At 39.6% G+C, this 24,054-nt stretch overlaps 1 protein-coding gene across 17 annotated transcripts in view; it reads left to right on the plus strand.

Moving 5' to 3' along the window:
* The window catches only part of MBNL1 (muscleblind like splicing regulator 1), a 195,936-nt gene that overhangs the window by 137,084 nt on the left and 34,798 nt on the right, over window positions 1–24,054 (plus strand). For 13 of the 17 annotated variants that reach the window (XM_054040206.1, XM_054040220.1, XM_054040219.1 and 10 more), the window contains 2 exons: window positions 20,615–20,785; window positions 22,164–22,256. In XM_054040206.1, coding sequence (XP_053896181.1) covers window positions 20,615–20,785; window positions 22,164–22,256 — 264 coding nt within the window. The remainder of the gene's footprint in view (window positions 1–20,614; window positions 20,786–22,163; window positions 22,257–24,054) is intronic. The other 4 variants (XM_054040212.1, XM_054040215.1, XM_054040216.1 and 1 more) reach the window with 1 other exon arrangement.

The raw sequence follows: 24,054 nt of genomic DNA on the forward strand, positions 1-24,054 counted from the left end.
TGAATCTAATGGTTATTTTTGGCCCTTGCTTCTAAATCATACAAGTCCCTTTGTATTATTGTTCTGTCCTACCTGATGTTTGCAAATTTCAGAATGCCCCTTCACATATCCCCAAAAAAGATAAATAAATAACCACACATTTATCTATCTATAAACTGCTACCAGCTAAAAACATACTTAGAAAATAATGTTGCCGTGTACAAATGATTGCAGTATAACCTCCTCCCAGCGAGGGCTACTAGAATACAAATAACATTAATGAATAATAATAATAATAATTAATAATATATCTATATTGTAGGATAGATTCAAGGCAAAAAACTGTTATTACTAGCCTGAGCCATGCAAGAGAATGGGGGCCCAGGAACTGGGCAGGGTAGCTGGAAAGGGTGAATGAATAGACTCTGAAGTGGACTCTACCACTCCTCTGAGCCAAGAATGATATTTTGTACAACTTGGATGACATTATTGTGCAGTGTGAACTCAAGCTGAGCTCATTTCTGTACAGGACAATGGGTTTGATTTGTGCTCGAAGAACCCACACTACAAACCTCTGGCAACAGTAAGTTTGCCTGAAAAATGTGGGTGTAATGGTACAAAGTATATGTAACCCCCACATACACTCTGCTAAGGGAGTTAAGCCTGGTGAGTACCCCCAATGTGGAGTGACCAGAGGAAAAGGGGGTGGGGCCAGTCCAGCAAAAGATGGGTTGATCTAGCACAGTGGTTCTCCACAGAGGGTACATACCCATGGGGGTACACAAAGCTCTTCTAGTGGGTACATCAGCCCATCTAGATATGTGCCTAGTTTTACAATAGCCTACATAAAAATCATCAGCAAAGTCAGTACAAACTAAAATTTCATATAGACAATGACTTGTTTATCATACTGCTCTATGTACTATACACTGAAATGTAAATACAATATTTCTATTCCAATTAATTTATTTTATAGTTATATGGTAAAAATGAGAAAGTCAGCAGTTTTTCAGTAATCGTGTGCTGTGACACTTTTGTATTTTTATGTCTGATTGTGTAAGCAAGCAGTTTTTAAGTCAGGTGGGGTACACAAGACAAATGAGACCTCTGAAAGGAGTACAGCCACTAATCTAGCAGAACTCCGGGGTAGCCTCTGCCATGAGACTCTTGTGGCACTCAGGTGGCGTTTACACCTGCTCTCTGCTGATGAAATCCCTATTGGAGAGTGGCAGAAATGAATTTCTGCTCCAGTATAGCTGTTCCTGTGAGTACAGATAATTTGTACCCACAGGACTGAATGAGCTGTGATATCAGATTGCTAATTAGAACTCATTTTTTATATCAACACACAGGGACTGCCAAGAAAGTTTTAATAAGAAGCCAAGATCATCAGCATGATCAATTTGCTATTCTTCCCTTTGCAATTTGAGCATACAGTGCTAGTACATTTTTAACTTTTTGCCCCACATGCATCTAAAGGGATGTGTCTGAACAGTCTGTACCTTATCCAGTTACTGAAAACAATAGATGTTTGTGAGATTTTGGAGCCATCTTTAAGGCCTGTGTCCATACTTTACAAACCTGGGTATCTAAAAGTCTCCTAAATAAAAGCTTTAATTTAGATGCTTAAATATGGATTTATTCACCCAAGTCTGAAAATTTTCATCTGCATTTACTAAGTGGCCTCAACCCAGCCTCTAAGCTAGTGGCAAATTTTTGGCACAGACTTATTAAAGGAAAGATAGGGAAGCAGAACTAGCAGCCCTCTGGGTCCCTCTCAAATTTAAGTATATGCCAATATATGCCAGAGAGATAGATGCCACATTTAAAGGAACTAGAATTGATCCAGTCTGAAATGATTCATTAAAATCACATAGTGGGAGCAGGGCCATTTGGGTGCCATTAGTTTATAAATCTGAGCCTGAGGCTGGTTTCAGCAGTGAGATTGCTGATATAATCTCTGTTGCTCTAATGTTGTTTCAGGGAATATGAGGAGGATTTATAACTGCCCTTTGAAGATTTTTACATGACGCACAGTTTTGCAAAAGCAACCTGTGGCTAAACGTAGGATGCCCTTGAGTCTTATGGTACAGTTGTGATAATATACAGCCTGCATTGTAGAATCATTAGTGATATATATTTTTGTCGTCTAGGGTAGCACAGGGACACAGAGGGTTCTGTAAACACTGAGCAGGAATTGTTTTCTGTTTATGATGCTGTTAAACAGATATTGATATCTGTGGATATTCCTTGAAACATTCATTCAAGAAAAAAGGAAAAGCTTTTTGTCCCCATGTTACAAAAACATGGCTACAATTGGCCCCCTTGGTGGCAGTTGCAGAAGTGAATGGCAGGTTTGTTTGCCATCAAACGTGAAAATCAGCATCACTTCTAAACTTAGTGCTGGTTCGGGAAAACAGCCATGTACTGCATACTGGGAAGCATTGTATATTAAAGGAGGAGAGAAAAAGCACGAAAGGGGGAAGGAGTTGATCCAAAAGAGAAGGTTGCACTTATTTTTGTCTTTTGTGTGTGTGCACGTTTAGAATAGTCAGGCACAAAAGCAAAGCCAGCACTTATTTAGCAGATCACCCCACTCTTGCAGACCTTGGCAGCGCTATATGAGCTACATTTTCACAATGAGAAATTATTATTGGATGATTTCTCCGAAGCACTTAGGTCTTGATTGTTTTCTTCCTGAACCTGGGCATGCTCGTCTTCTTTCTGCCTCATTGCAGTGTTTGGCAAATACACACACTTTACTGAGACCTGGCCTGGAAAATCCCACTCCTAATGTTTGATTTCTCCTTTATTCCTCCTCCAGCTGGGCCAATCCAGCTCTTATTGAAGTTAATGAGAATTTGTCCATTGACTTAAATTGGAGTTGGATTGGGCCTCTTACAAATACCACTAGCTTTCAATGCTATAATGCCTTTGCAACTGTTGACATTATTGCTCTTTTCATCAGGGGTTGTTTTGTGTGTGTTGGAGATGAGTTAGATTATTTTTAGCTTGGCATGTGAAAATCCAGAAGGAGCCTTTTTCTCATCTTCAGCATGCTCTGGTGTTGGAAGGACAGTTTATTGAGGTTGCAGTTTTCAGTGATTCGGAAGGGACACTACTGGATTGTACTGAGATTGTCTAGCCCACATTTCCTGCCAGCCAAGGCTGTTTCTTAAACACTGTCTTATGGTGTAGACTGCCTAATTATGGATTCTTCAGAGGTGCCTCCTCACTGCCTCAAAACAAAAGTCAAATTCTTCAGCCTCATTTTGTCCATATTGCAGGCTGAAACAGTGACTAAACACTCCTAAAAGGAAAACTGCACTTAATAGAGAACACAGTTTCTGTTTCTAGGCAAACAGTGTTCAGTGTTCAGTGCACATATTCATAAAAAAACCAGACAGCACAAACTTGTGGTTGAAGTACAGGGCTGTAAATCAGGGGATCTGGGTTGTATTCCCACTTCTCTGACTCATGTTAGTAGGGTGCTCTAAGACTAAATTAATGTTTGTAAAATGTTTTGAGATCCTTTACTGTCAGGCACTATAGAAATATAAAGCATTATTAAGTAATGCTGGTGGGATATAACATACATAAGGAGCAGTAACTTTATTTTCTCCACCCCAAAATATATTATCTTTATTTTTAATATTCAGTTATTTGTAAGGGGCATTTGTGGCCTGTTGTTCACCTATGGTTCAGAGCAAGAGTTTCTGAGACCACTTGGGTATGTCTACACAACAAAGAGAAACCTTAAGCTGCGGGGCTGTTTCATCGCTGCATAGACTTCTAGGCTTCGGCTGGAGCCCAGGGTCTAGGACCCTGTGAGGTGGGAGGGTCCCAGAGCTGGGGCTCCAGCCCACGCCTGGAAGTCTACACAGCTATGAAACAGCCCCACAACCTGAGCTCCGCAAGCCTGAGTCAGCTGGCATGTGCCAGCCATGGGGTTTCTTTGCTGGGTAGACATATCCTCTGAGAACATTACTAGTCACTCACTAGGTTAACAACAGATCTACCCTTTTTATTCAATGAACATCAGTGAAGAAATGAGATAGAAATATTAAACTTCAATATTTACATTTCCCGAATACAAGATTCCTACTGACACTCAGTGGTGTCAGCAGAGCTGCCTCATGGCTGGCCCCTCCCATTCTCCCCAGACACTCATGAACATTCCTGGCCTGGTTTATCTAAGGACAGCTTTGGTCTTGTCTGGCCTGTCTTGAACAACCCTTCTGGTGCTGTTCCCTCAGAATGACATTGGCATTGTCCAAAATCTGCCCTTCACCAGGTTGCTTGGGTGGGATAGAAGGAAGTATTGTTTATGTACGTCTTGGAGAAAGCATAATGGGCCATAGTTTGCATTCAGATATGCGCACTCCTTTGGCCTTGTAGGAATCTAAATTAGTAGATACACATAATATTAATTTAGCAACAAGCCCTGTGATTGGGGGGGAAAGCAGTAGATGTGGTATATCTTGACTTTAGTAAGGTTTTTGATACTGTCTCGCTTTACCTATTCAAACAAACTAAGGAAATACAAACTAGATGAAGCTACTATAAGGTGGCTGCATAATTGGTTGGAAAACCATTCCCAGAGAGTGGTTCACAGTCAAGCTGGAAGGGCATATCAAGTGGGGTCCCACAGGGATCAGTTTTGGGTCCAGTTCTGTTCAATATCTTCATTAATTATTTACATAATGGCATAGAGAGTACACTTGCAAAGTTTGCAGATGATTCCAAGCTGGGAGGGGTTGCAAGTGCTTTGGAGGATAGGATTGAAATACAAAATGATCTGGACAAACTGGAGAAATGGTCTGAAATATGTAGGATGAAAATCAATAAGAAAGGAACAATCCATTGCACAAATACAAAATGGGAAAGAAGTACTGTGGAAAAGGATCTGGGGGTCATAGTGGATCACAAGCTAAATATGAGTCAACAGTGTAACACTTGCAAAAAAAGCAAACATCATTTTGGGATGTATTAGCAGGTATGTTGTAAGCAAGACACGAGAAGTAATTCTTCCATTCAACTCCGCGCTGATTCTGGCTGCCAATTTTAGGAAAGATGTGGACAAACTGGAGAAAGTCCAGAGAAGAGCAACAAAAATGATTAAAGGTCTAGAAAACATGATCACTGAGGGATGATTGAAAAAAATGGGTTTGTTTAGTCTGTAGAAGAAAACACTGAGGAGAGGACATAACAGTTTTCAAGTACATAGGTTGTTACAAGGAAGAAGGAGAAAATTTGTTCTCCTTAACCTCTGAGGTTAGGACAAGAAGCGATGGACTTAAATTGCAGCAAGGGCAATTAGGTTGGACTTTAATAAAAACTTCCTAACTGTCAGGGTAGTTAAGTAGTAGTATAAATTGCCTAGTGAGGTTGTGGAATCTCCCTCACTGGAGATTTTTAAGAGCAGGTTGGACAAACACCTGTCAGGGATTGTCAAGATAATACTTAGTCCTGTCATGAGCTCAGAGGACTGGACTAGATGACCTCTTGAGGTCCCTTCCAGTCCCACAATTCTATGATTCTACTAAAGTGAATCATATTTAAGAAATGGCTTCAATGGGATTTTTGTGCATGTATCTGTGTGGATTCTTTGAACTTTTAAAACAAGTCTTAATTGTTCCAACTTCACCCTAACACATCTTTCACTTGCTTGGAAACCTTTCCTCACAAATAGCACTTGATTATTGAGGAATAAGCAAACATATATCCAAATGCTATAGCAATGGAGAGGTGGTTCTGTAAAGTGGCTTACACTGAAATGTGGTCTGTGAGCTTTATGGACCGGATCCAAAACCCACTGAAGTCAATAGAAAGACATGTGGATTTCAGATCAAGCCCTAATTGCATTTACATTATAACCGTTATCTTCTCTGGTCAAAGAACAGGCCTTTCCTGTTTACTTCAGCTTGAATCCCATTGATTCTTTTCCTTTCTTTTCCCCTTACTCACACTCACAGTAAAATACTAAGAATACTGAGAAAATTATAACATTTTAAATAAATATTTTTCATTTTTACCAAAAAATGAGGCGAGGCGAGGCAGACAGACAAGTTGAGTAAAAAATAAATAAAATCAGTTCTATACTGGTGGCAGGTACAGATATTTACTTTTCTGTGTTTTTTAAATTAAAATTATGTCATTATGCTATAACTAGAGCTGGCCAGAAAATGAGAATTTTCCCTGTGAAAATTTTAACAGGAAAAAAGTCCATTCAAAATGTTCATGTCAGAAAATAATGGTTTTCCCACTAGATAATTTGAAAAGTTATGGAAGTGTGGAAGTCTATTTTCTGATTCGTTTCCAATTTTTTTGCCCATTGGAACAGGTACAAAGTGTGGAAAAATGGGCTTTTCCCCACTTTCTGACTGTTTTCCAACTGGAAAAAAAGAAGTCAGTATTACTTCATGATACAAAACCCTGAGAAAAGTTAGGTATTTCCCAACAATTTGAAACAAACCTATTTGTAAAATATAAAAAAAATTATTTCCACCTCAACAGGGTTTTGGGTTTTTTTTAAATATGGAAAATTTCATCATAAAAGCAATTTCTTTTGTGGGGAAACATTTATTTTTGATAAACCCAATTTTTCAACTAAAAATATTTTTACTGCCATTGTTGATAATGATAATATGCAACAAAAACCTGTGATTTTTGTGTGTAGGTGATAGCTTTTATAACTAAATGGATCAAGAACCTATTCCTAATACTTTCAGCTCTGCATGTTTGTTGGCTTTTTAAAAAAATTCTTAGGAAATTATGCCAGGCCCAGTAAGGGTAGAAATAGGTCAACAATGCCATTTGCTCTCATGTAGGATTCTATGATAGGTGCCTCTGGCCATTCTGGGTCATTCTCGCCTATGGTTGAGCTTTGAATTGGACTCTTCTTCCAGATCTCACCGTGTGGCTGTTGCTGTCTTTGCAGCTGTTCCTGCACGTGCCTTTTCACAGGGGGGCGGGATAGCTCAGTGGTTTGAGCATTGGCCTGCTAAACCCAGGGTTGAGAGTTCAATCCTTGAGGGGGCCATATAGGGATCTGGGGCAAAAATCTATCTGGGGATTGATCCTGCTTTGAGCAGGGGGTTGGACTAGATGACCTCCTGAGGTCCCTTCTAACCCTGATAATCTATGATCTATGATTTATTTGATGCTTGTATTTCTGGCCTGGATGCAAATCCAGCTCCCTTTGAATGATGTCATCTTGCCTATGTGCTCTAGAATTGCTAGCAACACCAATCTTGTGCAACTTACGTTTGGGCAGCATGGTAACTTCTGTTTTTCTCTCTCAATAGTAGTAGCACTGTTTGCTATATTTTTTGTCCCAGTGCAAATGAAAGCCATACTTAGGAGAACGTGCTTGCAGGGCCTTATCTCCCACTGACTTAAGTCAATGGCAAATCTCCCACTGACTTAAGTTAACTGGCTGTTAACAGGCATAAAGTGAAAGACTGATGTGGACATAAGTACTTTTTTTGTTTCAAGGGCTTAGTATGTCATTGGGTTATAAAACCAATTCTTCTGAGTGCCATCCACATCTCCTGGGAAGTGTGTTGTGGAGAGAGATGTCAGCTTTTTGGCCAAGTGCCACTTATTGGTGTTAAATGGCATCTCGTAGGATATTGTTGAATCTCTGTGAGGAAAGAAAATGAAGTGATTTATGATGTAAAAAAAAAAAGGGTCAATCAATGTCAATATTTCAGTGTTATATAGAAAATATATTTCCTCTTCCAGCCCCCACTCATAGTCTTCTTCAATTCTACGTAAGTCAGGTATTTAAACACTAGCAATTATGTAAATATACACAACATGGGCCTGATCCAAAGCCCAGCCAAATCAATGGGAATCTTTCTATTGACAGTGGGCTTTGGATGAGGCCCTTCTATCCTGAGAAGTACCAAATGCTCTCAACACAAGTCCCACTCAGTGGGGATTGAGGGAGCACAGTGTCTCTCAAGAGTTACTCAGCCTCTCACAGGATCGAATGCTTAAGGGCCATAGTTGCAGCATCTATTGGCCAAGATATTATTCCTGATAAATCAAGGCTGTTACAATGAACTTGCTTTTTGTGGGATGCATAAAGTAACCTGCTCCTAAATCATCTGTAACTGTAAACATTCAACAAAAGCATGCACTCCCTATGCAGGGAGGTGGGGCAAGTAACGCACTCAGCAATTGACTGGCGACTTGATTTTTTCCCTCCCCTTTAGCATAATAAAATATACAGGACAGTGCCCAAGTATAACATTGTAAATACACGAGAGAAAAGCAATTCTGCAGTGGTATCATAGTATTCTCTTGTACTGGGCAAATGCAGGCCAGCTACTTCTAATCCCAGTCACCTACTTTTGCCAAGGCTAGACAGTTTAAAATATTGCAGACATAACGCTGCCCTAATTTAATGACACTCAGGCTGGTTGTTTAGCACAGCCTGGGCTTTCAGCCTAAATGTCGTTGATATGATAGCAAGAGAAAAACATCATGTGATAGCCGTCTGTGCTTTCCCCTCTCACTTTCACATTCCTACTTATTAAGATACATTGTTGCCATGGCTGACATTACCAGGGCTCACAACATCGCCATATTTTTTATCTCTTGTTTTAATACATATTTATGAATAGTCTGCATAGAAAGTCTAATTACAATATCAAACATTTCACTATCTTTGTAACACTGTTGTCAGGAGTCAAGCACTTTGAGTGTTGTAAAGTGGTGTTATAATATGGGTAATCCGGTATATGGGAGCCAAATTACATATTGTGATACAGTAGCCTTATGGTTTTATGAAAAATTACTCAAGGATGGTGAAATACCGTATTTTGACCAACTAACATATATAGTGCCTGTGTTTTAACTATATGAGTAATGTAAATTGGCAGTAAAATCTGTCTAATTGGTTTGCTTTATATGCTGTTTTTTGGGGTGTCACGTTGTCTAGAATGGATCAAGACTGTGAGTCCTACCTCAGGGTAGATTGTCAGAAAAGGGCAGACACCCCAAATTAGTGCTATGTTCTATAATTTGATTTCACCAAGCCAGTAACAAATGTGAACATCTGGATCACTGTAACAGTCTTACCCTGGAGTCACAGACAGTCCCTCAGATAGAATCTCCAGTGTATCATGCCACCTAGACAAACTGGACTTAGTGATAAATGGTCAATCACACACATCAGGTTGCTTCCAGTCCCAAGAGACCAGTCACTTCAGATCAATTGGTAACCAATAACAATGCCGGTAGCCAGTCCTGGAATAAACTATCTAAAGGTTTATTAATTAGAAATAAGAGAATTATTTACAGTTTCAAACAAGCAAACATAGGGTAGGAGGGCTATCTCCGGGTAGGAGCGATAGCTCAGTGGTTTGCGCCTTGGCCTGCTAAACCCAGGCTTGTGAGTTCAGCCCTTGAGGGGGCCACTAGGGATCTGGGGCAAAATCAGTACTTGGTCCTGCTAGTGAAGGCAGGGGGGCTGGACTCGATGACCTTTCAAGGTCCCTTCCAGTTCTAAGGGGTAGGATATCTCCATTAATTTTGACAGAACAAGGAGCAATGGTCTCAAGTTGCAGTGGGGGAGGTCTAGGTTGGATATTAGGAAACACTATTTCACTAGGAGGGTGGTGAAGCACTGGAATGCGTTACCTAGGGAGGTGGTGGAATCTCCTTCTTTGGAGGTTTTTAAGGCCCGGCTTGACAAAGCCCTGGCTGGGATGATTTAGTTGGGAATTGGTCCTGCTTTGAGCAGGGGGTTGGACTAGATGACCTCCTGAGGTCCCTTCCAACCCTGATATTCTGATTCTATGATATACACACAAAGGAGTTACCATCTAAAGAGTGACAGAGCTGTAGTGATCTGTCTATTCAATGTATCTTTTAGGGCAGACCCAGGGGGGACCTCCTTGGGATCTTTAGCTTCAGTTTGGTGTCTCTAGACCTGTCACAGTTCAAACAGCAAAAAAGATGAAAAATCTTCTCATCAACTACTTTTATTTCCCTCTTCCAGCATTGAAAGCGATGAGAGGAAGCCTCCTGCATATATACTCCTCCAGGGTGCGATAGGGCCATTAACCATTAATTCCCTATTAATTCCCTATCTGATTTTGATAGTCCTTCTGGATGGGCTGGCGTGGAAGGTCAATTCCCATGCCTCAGTTCACAAGTTCAGAGCAAATATTTTCAAAGTTATAAAGCAAAATGTACATATTTTCTTATAACACGGAATACAGACATTATAAGTGTGATTAATGTATGCAGCAACTGACAAGCATTTCACAGATTCTAAATATTAAATACATTCTTATAAGACTAAAACCTATTCTGAGAAAAACTAACATATGTCAGAACTGGTCTGGTCTCCAGCTATAAGTTTGTCAGTTCTCAACTAACACCTGCAGTCTGGGCACGAGCTGGCATCTGGCCTGCCAGTGTCACAGCAGTGCTACCGGTATTCCTTAGCATGAATATGTTTGCTAGTTGCCTAACAGTAATTTGACCTCTTCCAAACTTTGAAAAGGATGCAACATGATTAGATATGTTAAGTTGCTAATGCACCTGAAATGTGATAGCTTTTCTTTGGAATAAACATAGCATGGCATCAGTTATAGAAGAGTTGCCCTTCCCTCCTAGACAAATTTCTTTCTTACATGACTTTTAAAAGTCAGATTGTAGCATTGTTTTGTATTATTTAATCCCAAATATATTTTAGTTAAGAATAATGACTTTGCATGGAGAGGAAATGTGCAGAAAAAACATTCATAACTGCTGATACACAGATGGTATCCTGACTCAGGAGATGTTGATTATTATGGCCAGATCCTCAAGACTCAGCCCTAATGGATGAGAACATTTGAGTAATAAACTTGGTTAAGATGCATGTATTCTGACTTTTCTCATGCTGCATATTGAAGCACCGCTATGCTTACATTCCAGTAGCAACACCATAAATCAGTTCTTTGCCTGACATCTCTGCTTGTCTGTAACATCTGAGGACAGAAGGAGGGGGAGCTCTTTCCCGGTAGCTCCTCATTTACCGTCAAATGCATGTTGTTGAAGTATTATAATATCCAAATTATCTGTCTGGGCAGATTTTTCAAATAACAGGAAATGTCCGGGGTTTTTGCAGATCAGAGGCTGCGGCTCAGAAAGAGCCCCGATTGATCCGCTTCCCAATTGGTCCCTCCCTAGCATCTGCAGTTGATTGGTCCATTCCCCTGCAGCTACAGCTGCCAAATCCCACCCACCCAGACCCCAGCTCCCAGCCCTGGAGGGGGAGGGGTCCTGCAAGGAGGTGCCGACTGACGGCTGTTGCTGTGTCCTGGGTTTGTGCCAGTTGCCCTGCCACAGTGAGTATCCCCACCAACACTGTCCCCCACCTCCATTAAGTACCCCTCCAGCTCCCCCAATTGTACCCCCTCCATGCAGTGTCCTCTTTTGGGGAACCTGAAATATGCTAATCCTACTGAGACTAGTGATGCCATACATCCCCACCACCTCCTCCCCCTCTTCCTATCCCCTCATGTCCTCTTAGAGTGCCACAGCCATTTACATCAGAGAGCTAAATGTTCAGTCTCATTTATGTATAACATTCCAGATGGCAGCTATTAACCTAATTCTTTTCCAGTGACAGTCTAGATTGTAAAAGAAAGGACAAAATGACACTGCATTTTGTCTCAAATATCAGAATTGTATCTTGATATTGCATTATATTTCAAATTCTGCAAGTCAGGTTCCACCAACCAGTGTTCTTCTTTGGTTATGTGATTATAAATATAATACAGCCACGTTTGCCTGATGTGTTCTCGGGGCATTTGATGCAAGTTTCCTATGATGGGGTCTGCCAGGCATTTGATGAGGTCCCAGAGCATTTACTGACTCTCCCTCTCTCTCCTTTGGCATACATCTGTCTCTTTGGGGGTGGCAGGAATTAAAATTAAAGGGAGCTTGCTTCAAGACACAGAAGTGGTTCAGGTGTGTAATGCTCCTAGTGGTGATGCAAGTGCATGAGTACCAACCTCGGGGCAGATTGTTAAAAATGAAGGCACAAACCCCTAGTTGGTGATGCATTCTAAATTTGGATTTCACCAATCAACTGCACCAAATGCAGACTCCTCAGGCACATTAGCAGCCTTAACACAGGAGTCAGAGAGAGTCCCCTTGGGTACTCCAGTCTGTCTTGCCACCCAAGTGAGCATATCTCTGTGATAGATGGCCCTTTACATGAAGAATCACAGCAACGTTCAATTTAGTCCTGATCTCAAAGGATCAGTAACTTATCCCAGGTCAGTTGCACTTTAGGTCTCACACCAAAGACAATGCTTGTAGCCAATTCTGTAGTAAACTATATGACGATTTATTAAATAGATAAAGGAAATTAGGGAGTTGTTTATAAGATTCAAGCAAGCAAACATAGACAAACCAATGAGTTTACAGTCTAAGGTTTCAAAAGGAAATATAGGTTTCTATAATCAGCAAGCTCTTTTTGACCTTTAGGGATAATCCAGGATAGGCAGCTGGGGATCTCTTGCTTATGCCTGGAAACACCTTGTCCCTGCAGAGTCCAAGCAGCATAGATATACCTCATTCCTTTCGTTTGGGGTTTTTATCCCATCCTGCCATGTGCTTTGAGCTGCAAACTTGGCTGATGGGAGGAATCCACTTGCATCATTCATCTTAATGGGGAGGAGTGCAGAAAAAAATAAGTCTTTAGTTCTTTTGTTGACAATTCCTTCAGTTTCAGTTGTAAGATCCACCTATAGCCTGTCAAGTATTGATGGACTTCCTCTTTTGAAAGGGGAAAACAATTTCTGTAGAAGAGCCGCTCTTCACACAAATTAATGTCCCTCTCCTGTCTGGTGATTCATACAGTCACAGAGGCTCACAATACAACCGCTCAAATATTATGTTACAATATGGAACACAAATATTATTACAAGTAAGATTAATGCATGCAGCAACTCACAGTCATTTAATAGAGTCTACAAAAAGAAGAACAGGAGTACTTGTGGCACCTTAGAGACTAACAAATTTATTAGAGCATAAGCTTTCGTGGACTACAGCCCACTTCTTCGGATGCATATAGAATGGAACATATATGCATCCGAAGAAGTGGGCTGTAGTCCACGAAAGCTTATGCTCTAATAAATTTGTTAGTCTCTAAGGTGCCACAAGTACTCCTGTTCTTCTTTTTGCGGATACAGACTAACACGGCTGTTACTCTGAATCTAATAGAGTCTAAACACTAAACATTTTCTTAGAATGCTAATATTTATTTTATCAATATTTACCTACAAGTGAGCTAGGCAGAGTCCAGCTATGTATCTGTCAGTGTCCACTTGGGACATGAGGACCTTGGCATGAGCTGCCAGCATCACAAGGTGAACCAGTGACATTTCCCTCTTTGTAGCTCATCTTTTAAAAATCCCCCATAAAATGGAAGGAGTGAGAAAGAGACCATGAAAATCTATAGGGAAAATAGGAAAGTAGGAGACTAATCTGTGTCCACATTGTATCTGTGAATCAAGTTCTTTTTTAGTCTAAAATGGGGTAACTCAAGGAGTGCTCATACTGTAGTTTCACTTTACTCATTTGACAGTAATTAAGTCTGATTTCTACACTGCTTCAGTGTAAAATGTCATCTTTCAGGCAGCTAGTAAAGATCTGTGATTTTTTTCTGTAAGTCATTATCAGGGATCATTAACATGGATTTTAATATAAAAAAGTTAGAACAAACTAAAAATGGTCCAAAGGTGCTGATTCTTTTACAGAACATTACAACTTATATTAAATATGATTGGAAACTCATGTACTGAAATGAAATTGGTTTATTTGTGCAAATTTGATTTAAATACCTGTCCATGCTGTCGGTGTGTTGCTAAAACATCAACCAGGATCAGTCAGCTCGAATGAATCTTTAAAGATTAAGGGCCATATTCCCTCCTGAGCCAAGATAGCTTGGTACAGGAGAGTGGGGGATGGGAGACTTCAGGTTGCTGATTACAACTACATGATTCTTAACTTCTCCTGACCCGTCTGACAAATATAGCAGCCTAAGGGCTGCTCTATACTTCTGACAGCTGGCTATAGTCCCTAAGGAGCGGAGCTTTGTTTCATTACTGGCTCTTCCCCTCCCTCCCTTGACCTAGCTCTGCCCTGGGACATTACAGTTGGCACAGGAGCCAGCCCCACCAGCTTTTATGCCTGTTGGAAGTTCCCATCTGCTAGGGGAATTCTCAGTTTAGTAATCCTGGTCAGATTCTGGCTCCTTTGTGTTACTTAGTGTCAAGGAGCCAGACTGCAAACTAGAATCTGGCCCATAATCATCTGGAAATGTAATAGCTATGCCTTCCCTTTAAGACTTTGAGAATTATGCAACTAATCCCCACAAGCACTATCACTTGTTGACTTAGGGGCAGATGTTTGAAGGTACTTAGGTGTCTATCTCCCATTTATTTCAATGGGAGTTAGGCACCTAAATACTTTTTAAACATCTGGCCATTGGACTTTAGAGTGAAAGTTGAAGTTATGTGGGGTGATGACATTACTCCAGCTTCAAAGGTGTATCAGAACTGCTGTAATGTCATAGGCTCACAGGAGTTGAAGATTAAAAAGACCTACTAAACCAATTGCATCCTTCTGCACATGCACGACATATAGTCCTGTGCAGAAGGATGGAATATATCCGATTTGAGGGCATGTTTTTTTCAGCTGTATTTATAGCAATGTTGAAAATTGAGATTTATGTACTCATTTTATGCTTGAAATAACAAGCTAAAATTCAACACTTTGCTCATTTATGGATTTTTATTTTTTTATTTTTATGTTTATAATGTACCTCCCTCCCTCCCTCCCTCCACAAATCTCTAATATTTATTACGTAGGATTTGATTATCACATAGTATCCTAATCTTCATTTGAAATATTAAACTGGGTCCTCCAGATAGTCAGTTTCAAAATGCTACATTATTTGGTCAGATTACACACACAATATTTCATATCTTGTCTACAATGGTAATTGTTGCATTTTTCTCCATTAACTGCACCCTGACTTTATTTTTTTTACCTGCAGTTGACATTTGAGGATATATTGCAAGGGACAAGGACACCATCCACAGCTTACTATGTATACCATTGGCCTGTTTTTTAAAGTTTTAACAAATCTTTAACTGTTTGAGAGCAGATGTTCTCAGCTAAATTGTCATCTGCCTTAATTTGATCAAACGTATTCTGTCACTTTGACAGTCTAACAAGGAAATCCTTTTATTCATAGTAGAATCATAACACTACATATAGCCATTAACTCAGACTTCCCCAATTGCCATTTAACTGTATCACACCATTATGGAGAACAAGGACTAATGGGCTGATTCTGCTTTGAGTGGACTGACTCAGGTATGAGTCCATTGACATAAATGAAGTTAGGTGGCTTTGAAACCAGTATAAGTGATAACAGAATCTGGCCCGAGAGCTTTAGACCCTGATTCTAGCCCAGACGCTGCCCTTATACAGCCCCACTGACTCCGTTTGTACTCTGGCCAAGTGCAGGGATCTGTGGCCAGCGTGTCTGGCACACTACAAAGATGTGTAAATAAGAATCTCACAAAATCTTCACAATGGCTGGAGATGTACCAAATGCAAACTAGCAAATCAGTTACACTTACATAGTATAGGACAAGAAGCAGGCCATGCATGGGCCTCTCGCTCCAAATATGTATGCTCCAGGGATTGTTTATGCCAGAGGAATGAAGCCCCTGACTGTGTTCATTAGAGACCAGATCCTCAACTTGTGTAAATTGGCACAGCTTTATTGAAGTCAGTGCAGCTATGGCACTTCATACTAGTGGAGGATCTGGCCTTAAAGCTCTCTTTGTGTGCTTCACCACTCACCCTCCATTTGCCCCTTCTTCTACCTAGCTCTCTATCACCACTGTATCCTGATCTGTAGTGTTGTACTAAAGACCTGCTACAGTGACCTTTTTTGTACATAAAAGTACAGAAGTGATTATATGAAATTACTTACTGTGAAATTAATTACTTTTAACATGTGAAGAACCTACAAGTGGAGCTTCTTTTCGGCTTGCCTGCCTTCTCCATTCTCAGAGTTGTATGTATTCTTACTATCCATCCAGAGTTTCTAGTCAGATACTAAAGTGGATAATGTAGCTCGCTGGATTGGAGTCCCCTCCCACCTATAGGAGCCATGCTGCTGGGGAGGAAGGAATCAGAGAAGCAGCTTAGAGCAGCCTTTTCTTGGGAATGAGGGTTCCTTTCCCGGGGGATTCCCAGGACACAAAGGGATAGAAGGCTGCAATACGGTACTCTGCTGCCTTCAGGATTAGTCCAAACTTTCCTGTCTGAGGAGAAAATTGCAAGGAAACTGTAAAATTTAGTTTCTGGGCTTCCCAATCTTTGTTCTGTGACCTTTTTAACCCTTACGTCTTTATTTTTCTCAACACTCTTTTAAATTTTTTTTTAAAAAGAGTTAAAACAACATTGAGTCAGACTTTAAACTAATGAAAGAAAGGAGGATTTCATAAAGTGACTCAGCAAAACAAAGCTGACACATTGCAGTCCTCTAGCCTAGCTTAGGTAAATACTCACTGCATCACAGCCACGGTCTTGTGTTTAATGCCGCCCATATATTATGTCTTCTAGATAAAGCCATGTCCTGTTGTAGCATTAGACAGGATTATCTCTAGGTGTCAAAGCTGAATAAGAAATCTCTCACTTTCCTACCACCCTAGCTTGCAATTTCAGATTAGAATTTCTTTTTGGAAGAGGAGAATTTTATTTGGTTTTGGATGTGAACTGTCTTACAGATCATCACAGTCTTGTTAAATTTCTGCAGTTTTTAGTTAGATACGATACTTGGCCAGTCAGATCCTCCTTATGGTGGCTTGGAACATCATGAGGGAATTATGTTATATTTATGCCACAGCGTATGCACTGTGTAGATACATACATTCTCTGTGTGAGATCTTCATTGATTAGATGGCTTAGCAAAACATATATATTGAGATATACCTATCTCATAGAGCTGGAAGGGACCTTGAAAGGCCATGGAGAGTTGCTTTCTCTGCCTACATATGGATGGTCAGGGCCTACAGCAGATCCCAGGAGATCCATGGGACTTGGGGGCCCCTTGCCTTCACTAGCAGGACCAGTTTTGCCCCAGATCCGTAAGTGGCCCCCTCAAGGATTGAACTCACAACCCTAGGTGTAGCAGGCCAATGCTCAAACCACTGAGCTATCCCTCCCCCTCATCATTGAAGGAACTTTTTTTGTGGAGATTGTTAAAAAAAAATGCAGTCCATAAGACAGATATAATATAATTTGGGGGAGGGGAGTAAGTAAATGTTGAATATTAGGAAATACCAGTTTTTGCTATTTAAGGATGAGACGTGTTCTTCTATGAGATGGACAGAGAACTCTAAAAACGTCATAAATGTCATAAAATTTGATTTCTTCAATTTGTTCAAATTTACCCTTGAGTGCATTTAAGAGTTCAGGTACAATGTAGGTACATTCTTAATATAGCCTTCCATTCATGTGTTTCAAAAAAGAATAACAAGATATTTTTAATATTAAAGTGTATATTTTGGGGCTGCAAAATGGCCCTGCAAAGTCTGCATTCTCAGTGTCTCAGCCCAATCCAATTGCCTTACGTAGGGGTGAGGCTAATGGAAATGATGGTGGACTGTGTCCCCCAGATCCACATGCAGAGGGGATTCTCTGAGGCATGGATTGTCTCCTCCCATCTGGTAAGCAAGGTCAGCTTCCTACAAGGAATGGCCTTCTTTCCGACTTCAGAGAGGGCTCTCTGCTCCTGCGATCTCTGTGAAAGACTGGGATGGAAAGAGAAAAAGGGCAAGGACTAGGTAAGCCAGGGGCAGGAGTGTCCCACTCTGTCTCTGTGGACGTTACCTGGAAAAGATAATATAAACTGGGGCTGGATTATCTGGAGCTTTTCTTTAGAGCCACTTCCATTGTCTCCTGCTCCTCCCCCCAAAAGGGGTCCCTAGGGCAGCTATAGCTGGGGAAAGCCCCTGCAGCAGTGTGGCTCCAAAGAAAACATGCCACGGAGAGTTGCTTTCTCTGCCTACATATGGATGGTCAGGGCCTACAGCAGATCCCAGGAGATCCATGGGACTTGGGGGCCGGCCCTGTGACTCATTCCAAATAGGGGTAAACCACACACCCCCAGCAGAGCAATAAGGGATGAACTCCGTTGAAGGGATTCTCATTTAGATTTCCTCCATCTGATCCCCATGCCACAGGTTTTACTGTGGGAAGGGATACTCTGGGGAATTTGCTAAGGCTGTATTAACTCCCACAGCCATTGTGATCCCTGCTGAGGGTATGGATAGATGCAAAATCGGGAGGTTGGGAGCATAAGTTCTTCTCCCTCCAGACAGGTCCACAGCTCCTCATCATGGAAGTATTTTTGGCTTTCTGTAGCAAGGCATCTTTTCCCTAATATGCCTCAGCCTGTCACAGAACCATCGTCCATGACCTTCTGAGGACTGCTAGCTCAAAAAGCTACAAGTATGTCTCTCAACTTGACCAGCGAGATAGTGCTATTGTTTGTTTAGTACCTGCATCTTCATTTTTTCTGTATATTTGTGACTGTAATAAATTGGTATATATGTTTATCCATCCTTGCTCTGGATAAACAGGATTCAGTAGATTGAATCTTGTAATGGAAACTATATTTCACTCATGGAAATGTTCTAAATAATTATAAACAGGTGCTCTGAAATATACATTTTAGTGCAGTATTCTTTAGAGTGACTGCAATGGATACATAACCCCAAAGCAATTTCAAGAATTATGTAAAATCCCATTATCAGATATACTGAATTATGCAAAGATCATTGAAATGCCAATTGGCTCACTGTGAAAATGAGGTTCATATATGTTGAGCTGCCAAGAGTAGAAAAAGATAGGTAGAAAAAAAAGTTGTTGTTTTTTTTACTTAAAAAGAGAGTTCAAATTAGCTTTGTAGTTTTTTTGAGCAAAATTCAGTATAAGGTCAAACTATATTGAGTTAATTTGTTTCCTGAAAAAGCAAAGCTAGGCCAGATAAAAACAGCTTAAATTGAGGCTCTGTTTTTCTGTCTCTGCTCCTGCTTTGATTCATTTAAAAGATTAAGGGAGGAAGCAAAAACTCACAGTTTAAGAGATCTGTTCTCCCAACAAAAGATTTTATTCTCCTTGTATTTTTGTTTTTTCAGTTGATTTAGTGTCTCAGAGGAAGAACGGGCTTCATTGTTGAAAGTTTAAGAACAGTTATTGCATAGGGCTTTTCAATGATGATGTTTTCTAACCTCAGTGATATGAAATGTAAAAGGGATACCATCTTAAAAATCATACTTCTCTCTGGTAATGTTTTATCTACTGTTGTGATATGTGTTGTTACAAAAATTACTATAACAGAGATTTACTGAGGGAAATTGTTTTTCCTGCTTTTCAGTGTGTTTACTTTGTGCATTTGGCAGCATTTTGTGTGTACTCAGTTTTATTCTTTCTCCTGTATATTTAGTAAACCCAGCATTTTCCAAAGTGACCTGTGATTTTAGGTACCACCTTTTTGGATGCCCAACTCCGGAAACCTTCGGCCTAGTTTTTAGAGTGTACCGCTTGCACAGTTTCCAGTGACTTCAGCTGGAGCCATGAGTGCTCAGCACTCCCAAAAACGAAGCCTCATAGTTTCACAAGCTGGGACCCCAGACTTTAAGAAAGGCACCCAGAAATCAGAGGTCACTTTTGAAAACATTTTCTGAAGTAATTTTCCTTTGTTACGTGTGGGGTCTTTCATACAGCACCAGGGAAGAGAGAAACAGTTCTGAAATAACAAGCAACGTTGTCTTCTTAGCAGGGGGACTCTGGGGTAGGTGATGTACCTGAAATTACTTCTGCCTCATTTCTTAAAAAATGTAACTGAAGTTCACATTGATGCATCCTTTTAATCCAGACAAAATTAGCATGTCCAATTTATTGTATAGAACATGCATATTACTGCCACTGTTGGTTTCTGCCTCTCATAGATGGTGTGTGCCACTTCAAAAAAAATGTATTTTATATGATAACCTTTTCCTTTCATTGCTTCCTATTCCCCTTATTGTAATGCAAACAAATCAGTCTTTAGCATGTTGAGAATAGTACTTGTACTTTCTTGGGCTCACTTCTAAAGTTGGACTGTACTTCAGTAGTTGGATGTCTGGCTGTATAAACTTTTGCCAATGTGGAGACTTGTGGAGGCAGGTCTGTGGGTTACATTAGTGCTTTGACTAGGGCATTTTTAATTGAAAAAGATTTTGTAACCACAGAAAACAATTAAGTTTTCTTTTTAAGGAACAAACAAGTTTTCTTTTTAAGGAAACAGCATTTCGCTCACTTTTAGCAACAGTGGTTCTCTGAGAACATGCTGTAAAACATATAGTTTAGTGATACTACTTTAATGCTATCATTCTTTATTTGTTGTTGCTCTTATAAATATTTGGTTATCCAAAGAATTAGCTGTTTTTTCTCCCTAGATCTTTGGTTTCTCTTGTTTTGTAAGTGACATAATGAAGGTAGATATTCCTGTGGCTGTTTTAACACCAGTTATGCTCATTTCTCCTATGTTTAGGGTCGATGCTCAAGAGAGAACTGCAAATATCTTCACCCACCCCCACACTTAAAAACACAGTTGGAGATAAATGGACGCAATAACCTGATTCAGCAGAAGAACATGGCCATGCTGGCCCAGCAAATGCAACTAGCCAATGCCATGATGCCTGGTGCCCCATTACAACCTGTGGTAAGCATGTTTTCAACTCTTATTTATCAACAGGACAACATAGTGAAGAGCCACAGATAATTATAAAACGAGTTATTGCAAATAGACTAAGACTGATGATATAAGATAGCCAGTATCAGATATCTAGTAAGATGCCAGTAAAATTTGGCATCAACCACTAAATGATGGAGAAATCAAATACAATAAAATGCCTTTCTGTAACCATTTTTAGTGCTTTATTTTACCTTGTATGAACTGTACTTGGAATAATATTATTTCTTGTTTTGTTGATTTAATTATGTTAATTTTAATTTGAAAAAATGTATGTCCATCCAGAGTGCCAGCAAAATAGATTTCCTTTGCACAGTTCACATGCTATAGGAATTTTAAAATTACTACATTTTCACAGTACGCTGTTAGACAAAGTTCAAAGCTGGCAGTTAGACCTGTGTGTTTAATGTAAATTTGACATGCAAGGTCAACACATCAGGCTTGTCAGGCAGAAGGATCAGTAAATTAATTCCATTTTTTAAAATGTCAATAATAAGGAAAACCTATCAGAAATCTGTTCTCTGGTTACAACATGACCTAATCATTAATACATATTGCCTGTCCTACTTTTCTGATACCTTGCTTAATATGCACATGGCAGTGTATCACGTAAGCTGGTCTCCAAGGGGATGAGTTAGTTTATATTGCTGCAATGATCCACAGCTCAGTGTATATAAATATGACTGTCATCAGCCAACTATATACATACGCAGTTGGGGAGTTGAACCCACAGTGCAGGACACATCGCTGATATAATTCCACTGAAATCAGTTGAGTTAAACTGAGGATAAATTTGGCCCCCAATCCTTCAGGTCCAAGCCACTAACTCAATTACTGGAGGGCACCAAAAAAGATGAACAGGACTAGTGTGTTCTATGCAAAAAAGTACATTAGGCAGTCCACTGCACTGCCAGTTGCAGGAGTTCTTTTATTTCATACATAGGGATGAAGGGAGGTAAAGTGATAGCCTATGAGAAGTGAATGGATGGAAAACGCTACATCTGCACTTTCCCCTGTTTGTTCCCCAAGCATCCTATCTTGGTTGTGGGTAACTTGATGAAATAGAATTCACCCTTGGATACCTTCCTTTTGCCTGTTTCCCTAGCAGACTGCATTAATAATTTGTGATTTTCTTTTTAACTTGATTTTTATTTTAAAATAATGTAGTAATAATTTAAAATTCCTAAATGTAAAAGTAGAGACATTGCAAAAATCAGAGCAGTAGCAAGAACTATCATAGTTGTGTAAAACAGTTGCAAGGTCCCACGCTTGCTGGGTTTAAAAATATCAGTAATTTTTAAAACATATTTTAATTAGTTAACTCAATACAATTATTATTCTCTCATAGAACTATATGCCTCAGTCATTCCAAAAAAGAGGGGGGGAGGGATCTCCATATTACATCGACATTGATACCAATTATCAATACCATACGTTCAAGGTGAGAAAATATTACATTTTAATTTTTGCTGTGTTGTGATAGGTCTTTCTTCAAATTAAAAGTAGTACTAGTTAAAGCAAGGAAATTAAGTAGACTGACAACAGCATACTAACTCCAGAATGTTAAGGTACCATACTAACAGTGGAGATGACATAATGTTATCAAAGTATAACCCAGACAGTACTCTAAGATGTGGGCCTACCAAAGGCCTCAACCTGTGAGTTGGTGCACCCTGTCTTTTGCTTGCTTTCTAATATGAAATAATCCCATTCTTTGTACCAATGAACTAACTCAAATGAAGAATATGTCTTGTGGGTTATATCTTCAAAATAGCCCCAAACTGGTCATCCAAGTTTTTGAACATCCAAAACCATAGATTTGTTTGTGCAAATCCAAGTTTTGGACCGTGCAAGAACTTGGCTGTGCAAGTTTAGGATGCTTTGGAAAAATATTGTCCATAACACATAATTGATTTGTATAATGCAGTATAACCAAACACAGCTTCCACTTGTCCTTTGCTTTGCACATACTAATGTATAGATGCTAGAGTTAAGCTGTAATGACATTTCTATTTTAAAACAATACTAGAACAATGATTTTCGGCAAGATAAACAAATGGAAGTAACATTTACTTTAATATTAAAGTTGGTAGGTCAAGTTCTGCCTTTTCTTACATCCATGCAGCCCCAAATCGGGAGCAGAATTTAGATCAATTTATTTTAAAGCATAGCACAAAGCCTTCTGTTTGTGTTCCAAAAAGCCCTTTATTTAAGGGACAAAACTCTTACATGTGCAATTTTGGTATGTAATCACTTGAGTGCAAAAACAATAGAATTTATTTTTTTCAAAAGCCATGTGCATTCAATATGTGCATGTACAATAGGGGGTTTTGATGCACCAGCGATATTGTCTGCAAATGGATGCCACTCTAATAATCTGGCCCTAAAATTGTTTAATGGTTTCCTGAGCATAATTGAAACAGATGTTATTACAGAGTATTGTAGGAAAAATATATATGATCCCATTTGACTCTGGTTCTTGTTGCCTTGTGTTCTGTTTACTAAAAATCAATAACAAATGATTTAACAAAAGCGAAATAAACTAACTTAGCGAAGAACCTGAAGTGAGGAAGTAAAGTGATAGGATCAATTCAAAAACCATACTTCTGTTTGACAAACATTTTTAATTATTTTTGATACCAGAATTGGCTGTGAATACTATAACTGGAAGAGATTAGAGAAAAAACATTTTCTCTTTTTTTTTCAGTTTATTTACTTCATTCTTTTGTCAGCCTTTATGTATAATCTATTTCCTCTGATATAATCCGTTTCCCCAAGCTGAAGAGATTTCATATGCTTAAAGTTAAATATGTGCATAAGTATTTAAAGCACCAGGAGCTAAAATTATAGTTTTTAATAAAACTTTTCTCAAAGTGCCATAGAATCTTTGTCACTTCAAAACAAAACTGCTTCAGTGCTATCAGTGAAACATTATTTAGATTTTCTGTACATTAACAGTTATTGTGAACTTTTTATACACACAGGCCAGCATTTTCAAAATAGCAGTCTTAAATTGGACTCCTAAACCCACATTTAGGCAATTAAGTGTGGATTTTCAAAAGCACCTAGGTGACACAGGAGCACAAGTTTCATTGACTTCAAACTAAAAACTCTGATGGAGGAGTATATCCTGGTCGAAGCACTTCAGCTTTCTTGACTGGTGGAAGTTCAGTATCTTGGAAGGTGGTGTAGGTTACAAATATAGCATGGACTATTGCTTATCAGTTTTGTGTTTGGGT

The sequence above is a fragment of the Malaclemys terrapin genome, chromosome 9 (assembly GCF_027887155.1).
Source record: "Malaclemys terrapin pileata isolate rMalTer1 chromosome 9, rMalTer1.hap1, whole genome shotgun sequence".
NCBI lineage: Eukaryota > Metazoa > Chordata > Testudines > Emydidae > Malaclemys > Malaclemys terrapin.